Here is a 6,085-nt window from a genome sequence, read left to right as displayed (position 1 = left end):
GAGCACCCCAAATAACCTTCCAGAAGAAAACCTTCATGTATTGCGGAACCTTTGGCTTCCACATGTTCTCCATTACATGCTCCCACCTTTCCTCCGGCCATTGATTTTTCCATATCTTGTTAAGGGGGCTAGACCAATTCTTCTTTTGCATCACTGTCTGATAGATGCTTTTAGTATGGGTTTCCACTAGATTGTCAAGCTCTTTCATCACTTTGTGGACAAGCAAGACCTCCAAGCTATTAAGTTGGTACTGGGTAACCATAAGTTCAATGGTTTTCCAGCTCTTGTTACCACTGTCCCAGAAGTGCTCAAGTCGGGCTTCCTCGCTGACTCAATCCAATAGGGATTTTGTGGCGGATCTACAACTTGGGAGAGCCAGGGGGACCACTGTAGGATGGAGTTCTTGAAGTATCGGGCTTCTTCCCCCCACCTTAAGACTCCTACTGCTCTATTGCATTTTCTTACCAATTCTCCTGAGCTCCTCCCAGTCTTAAAGTAGACCACGCTGGGGATAACAGTTTGTCATGAACCTCCACCCCTCTCCACTTTCCACCTATATCCATCTGCAAGGTTGTGTAGCTGTTAGCTAATTTACTTTCCTAGTTCTAAGCAAGAAATTGACATTTGTATAACTACAAAAAAAATATACAATGTCCTGGTTACATAGATTTTCAATACATAGGTAAAGGTTTAAAATTTCTCGTGTAATTAACATATCTCTATTTTGTATTGGGTTTCATTAAGTAAATTACGAAAAGAGTTTCACAGATGTTGCCAACAATTGCAACACTCTTATGTCCATAAGTGTGAAGCAAGGATGCAACCAAGAAACATGGCGATTCCAACAAGAAAAAAGGATCTTTCTTTTCATTTGTCCTTCAAAAAATAGAGAAATATGTCAAGTGCTCATGTGAACGAAATTGCCTCAAGTTGTTGGCTGCAAAGATATTTGTAACCTACTCATTACATGATCTAGCCTTAACCTATCCTCTAGAAATACCATCTCCTTTTGCACGTTCCCATGTGGCCTCCACCCCAAACACCCTTCCATCCCCTTCCTCCCTTCAATATTACATACCATGAGGTATTGAATGAAGTGTAGATGGTGGGATCAACGATGCCAAAGTGAAGCACATTTCCTTCGAAGTTTGAACGTCATTCGATTTGTCCACGTTTATGTTTTTTTGCCACGCTTTTTGTCTAGGGGGCTTCACTACTATACAAAGATCCATATTATCTACATTCATCAACAATATTAGGGATTATTTTTTTATATAGTTTTTCACAAGATATAAAGGTTTTAGTGTGCCCACATCGCAAAAGCATTTTTGTTGCTTCATTCTGCCTATCATGAACTTAAAAACATGTCAAACTTCCTTCTTAGACCCAAGTTCCAACAACATGTAGCACGTAAGCCAAGTATACACACAACGTGGTCGCTTACATCCGATGGCAACAATATTGTTCTTTTCACATAGGGAGTGTAGAAGATCCTGCCTCACGCTAGCTAGAGTGGGGTTCGAGAGAGGATTTTTTAACTCCACTGAAATTGGAAGATTTGGGATGGTTGATCTTTACCTGTTGGCAAGAAGTGACAGGGTTAATGGAGGCACTCTTTAGGGAGCCTATGTAGCCATTCATAGATGATTGTCCACCCATACCATGGCACTCTATTTGAAAATGTAGGTAAAGAAAGTTAGCTTACATGTTAAATTTTCCATTTATGAATATAATGGACAAGAAGAAAGAATACACATGTTATAACGACCAGCAAAATGATAAGCAATATACCACACTTTGGTGCTCATAGAGCCCACCCAAAACACTACTTCAACTTGCTTAGACATGGTAGCAATTGGGGGATTCAAGTCATGGGTAGTTTTTGCACTGTTGGCACTTTGTGAAATGCCCGAATTTAAGGTGGTGAAGGTTAACTGTGCGGTGCGTATTGTTTTGAAAGGGCATTCACAATGTGTAAGGCCACTTATATGGGAAAAAAGATAACATAAAGACACAGGGCAAAGATGCCAATTAACACTAGTTCTGTAACTAAACACTTAAGTGTCCTGAGACACTAAAGTGTCATGCTTTTCTACCAAGTTTTGGCAATTTATTTGTCAAGCTAGAAAGAAGTTTTTAACACCTTGCTTCTACGATAGATTGGTTATGAGGGAAAGAAAACACTGGATTTTTCTCCATAACAAAATACAACCTGTATGGAGAGAATTCTGGTAAGTTCTAAGACATAAATTTTAGTGAAATTTCAAGCTGTTTTGCCAAAAAAATCATAAAATGATTATATCTTTTTGTAGAGATGGCCTTTTTTATTATTATGAAAGCCAAGTGTTAGCACTTAGTGTTACAAAACAATGGAATGCACTTCAAAGATAAGTTTTCAAGTCACATGCAAGCTATAGACATAATTTCTTACTTGAGCACTTGCTGAATAAGAGCATGATTTTGGTCTTCCAAAGGTCCCTTCATGAAATTGGTACTATTCTAGTGCAATTTGATAACTAAAAATGACTTTATACGTTTAAACCAAGAAACTACGTATTTTTTGGGCTCCCTAACTCAATTAAATCACGTTGCTTGAACTCTATCTTGAATTATTTATCGTGCAAAAACTCTTGAAAATCTTGAGTTCTCCATAATAACACTGAAACCAAGGCTTTAGGCACCCCAATTGTGTATGTACCACGTACTTTGATACATTTAGTTGATCTACATGGAAAGTTTGATAGTATTTGAGGTTTTGAATGCTTATGTCTCAAGAATGAAAATATGAAAGTTCTCTTATGCTGTTTTGAATCTTTAAAATGATCCTATAATTGTTGCATACCAAAGCCCTTCTACTTGCCACCTTGAGTGCTCAATGGAAAGGACAAGCAATGTATCACTTTTTAAAAGTCACAAATACATCAGAAACATATTTTTCTTTGGATACAACGATATGCATGAAATGACCATATCAACCACATGGAACTTTCCATTATTTTATATACTCCAAAGCCAAATTTTTTGCACATGAAACTTTCAATTATCTATAGGAAAATTGTGGAAGAGTCACCTAAAATTTTCTACAAGGTTGCTTCATTTTTTCTTGAGCTTATAAAAGCGATTTCTTCAAAGCGTCAATCGCAATCTGACGAGGGTCAACTTTATGAGTATAGTTCTTGATTATGATAGATTCTAAAATGCAAGGTTATATTTTAAAAGACCCTCTAGCTAACGTATTTAAGCATATAAAGAGGGTTCTCTTAAATAAACCGTCTAATGCAAGTAGCATTTAATTCAAATTTGTTAAAAAAGGACACTTGGAAGTGTCCTGTTTTGGTACCAAACTAATGTTAACAACACAATTAACAACATGTTCAAAATAGTTGCACGAGTACACACAAAGATGGGAGTAAAAAGTTCAATGACACACGTCATAAAGGATCCACAAGTTGTAATTTAAGTGTGATGAAAAGAAAGATGAGATTGGAAAATTGACAACATGTTAAAAATAGAGTTGCACAAATGCACACAAAGATGCAATAAAAATTTTAATGACAAACATCATAAACGATCCACAAGCTGTAATATAAGTGTGATAAAAAGAAAGATGAGATTGGAAGCTTAGATTATTGCCGAGCATAGACACTGGGGAAAAAGACACCCTAGTGACGACTTGTTTTCTGTCTTTAGCAATCCAAAGCAATCCAAAAGTACCGTTTGTTGTGATCATAGATGATGAAAGCACTTCTATCCATTAAAAAAAACCAAGCCATATTGATCAATACAAGTTTATGAGTGCTATGTTAAGATAAACAATCATGAGTGCACGCTCAATCTCACAATGTGATGGAATTGTGCTAAACAACGGATTGGCCTTTAATGATTGTGTACAAGCTAATTTCATGACTAGACCAATCAACTCGGCTGCACTAAATTTATGATGGAGATTGAAGGTAGAAGAATGATAATAACAATGGGGAGTTAATGAGTGATGTGGAACAAAATCATGTACTATAAGCTGGCCCGTGTCTGCTACTAAAAAGACCCGCATGTAGTACTAGTACGTACAACAGTTGGAAGAAGGCCAAGATGATTACAAAAGCCTCCAAAGTTTTCTGCACCATATTCACAAGCTTTGCATCAGAAACATCATAATTATTAACATAAATAGTAGTGATTTGTCACATGATGCATAGTTATCCAATTCTTTTTGCAATAATCACGCTTCATGCGTGGTCACACATACACGGACTACTTGTCTTGCAAGTATACAAGTCTTTATACAACAATGCTGACTATTGACATAGTTAGGGGGACCCCAAAGGGGGGGGGGGGGGGGGGGGGGGGGGGGTTTCGGGGGGTTTAAGAGAAAAGACTTGATTGAAGGGACATTTTGACATGACTATACACAAGAAGTTTTGGACAAATTCTCACAATATTTCCCACATTGTGACTTACCTCAACATCATGAGCTTTTGTGAGGGACGCACCGCATACCTAGCTAGGTACGATTCGGGGCAAGGGACCGCCGGCCGATGGGGGCCCGGGGGTCCCCTGCCCCCAATCGTACCTAGCTAGGTATGCGGTGCCTCTTGAACAGAACCACCGGGCCGGGGGTCCCCTGCCCCCAATCGTACCTAGCTAGGTATGCGGTGCCTCTTGAACAAAAGCTCATGATGTTATGCATTGTATGAAAAACATTGAAAAAGACTCCGTTTTCCTACATGAGAAAATTTCTAAATCTTCTTGTGATAGCTAACACACATGTAATGTAGTTCACGCACATGTATTGGGGGGGGGGGGGGGGGTTTAGCTTTTGTAAATGCAATTGCACCTCTTTGAGGTGGGGTAACTAATTGGCATGTGTTAATAATTTTTTCACATGCGAACACCTAGTGAGATTCAAGACCATCTATACTATATATTAACGAAACTGGTTTTCTAGTGCCACGTGTCGCAATTTTTTTTATCCGGCTATAGTGAGGACAATACGCACGCAAGGGGGGAGAGAGAAAGAGAGAGAGGCGGCCTTCAAGAGAGGCGGCTGAAGGCCGCCGGCCACACTAGTTCTTTGTAAAATACACCTATCCTCCTTCAAAACCCCCCTCCCGTACACTCTAATTCTTACCACTCTGTGTCCACGACCATCGATGTTGTGAATCTCCTTGCAAGCAAGCCTGGTTAAAAAAAGAAGCACAAGCACACACATACGTCAACTGCAAGCGTGCATAAATATTTGTGAGAAGAGAGATGCATTAATGACCAATTATTATTGGCTCCTCGTACCCGAAAGCAAGAAGCGTGAGTAGCCAAGCAATGAGAGCAGCGGATGCGGCGCCCGCGGCGCTCTCACCTCTCCATGCTTTCAGATGGTGCATTCCTGCCAACACTGACGCTATTCCCACCACTCCTGCTATCAGAGCCATCTCCACAAATACTTCGTAGGCACCATCGGATCCTGGCAGGACAATTCAACACAGGTAAATCAGCTCTCTCTCTCTCTCTCCAAAATGAATGCGCAACACGTTCCACAGAAGCTTACCTTTGCCATCGAGGATGCGGTTGAGAGCCCAGCCAGCAATGCCGAGCACAATCATGTACATGCAGAAATTGAGGAAGAGCAAGCCAGCGGCCAAGGAGCGCCCGGCAGATCCCATTTTGATGAACGCGCGCGCGCTCTCTCTCTCTCTCTCTCTCTCTCTCTCTCTCTTATAGACACACACACAACCAGCTCGAGCAGGTGCTGAATGAGCGAAGAGTAGCAGCTAGCAGCACCGGTAAAAGCAAGGAATAGTACCCTCCAATTTAGCAAACGAGGTAGCTAAAATAGCGGGATTGCCATTGCCATAGACTCTATGGTTCTCCACCAGAGGGATTGCGAAACGCACACGCAACACCCTACCCCTGCCAACTCATATACGCACTTATCGGGGCCCCTGCTCTCGACACGTGGCCCCCTCCCCGATTCCCATTGGACTCCTCTCTAGCGGCTGATGCACGTGTCCAACGATCGGCTGCCACCTCTTTAGTTGTCCAGCTCATCGCACTTAACGTCTCTCTCTTTTTAGTCGTGTTGCATGCCTAT

General features: G+C 40.8%; 1 protein-coding gene across 1 annotated transcript; it reads right to left on the bottom strand.

Moving 5' to 3' along the window:
- Nucleotides 1-3,733: 3,733 nt before the first annotated feature.
- On the bottom strand, nucleotides 3,734-5,861 carry LOC147465757 (membrane protein PM19L-like). Its single transcript, XM_086512393.1, has 4 exons — nucleotides 5,543-5,861; nucleotides 5,287-5,458; nucleotides 5,129-5,177; nucleotides 3,734-4,115 (listed from the first exon to the last, which is right to left on the bottom strand). Exons 1-4 carry the CDS (start codon nucleotides 5,655-5,657, stop codon nucleotides 4,005-4,007), a joined length of 447 nt encoding a protein of 148 aa, XP_086368519.1. The 5' UTR covers nucleotides 5,658-5,861; the 3' UTR covers nucleotides 3,734-4,004.
- Nucleotides 5,862-6,085: the final 224 nt, after the last annotated feature.

Source organism: Adiantum capillus-veneris, chromosome 1 (genome assembly GCF_014529385.1).
Source record: "Adiantum capillus-veneris isolate H3 chromosome 1, ASM1452938v2, whole genome shotgun sequence".
In the NCBI taxonomy this organism is placed as follows: domain Eukaryota; kingdom Viridiplantae; phylum Streptophyta; class Polypodiopsida; order Polypodiales; family Pteridaceae; genus Adiantum; species Adiantum capillus-veneris.
This window is presented reverse-complemented; position numbering and strand designations above follow the sequence as displayed.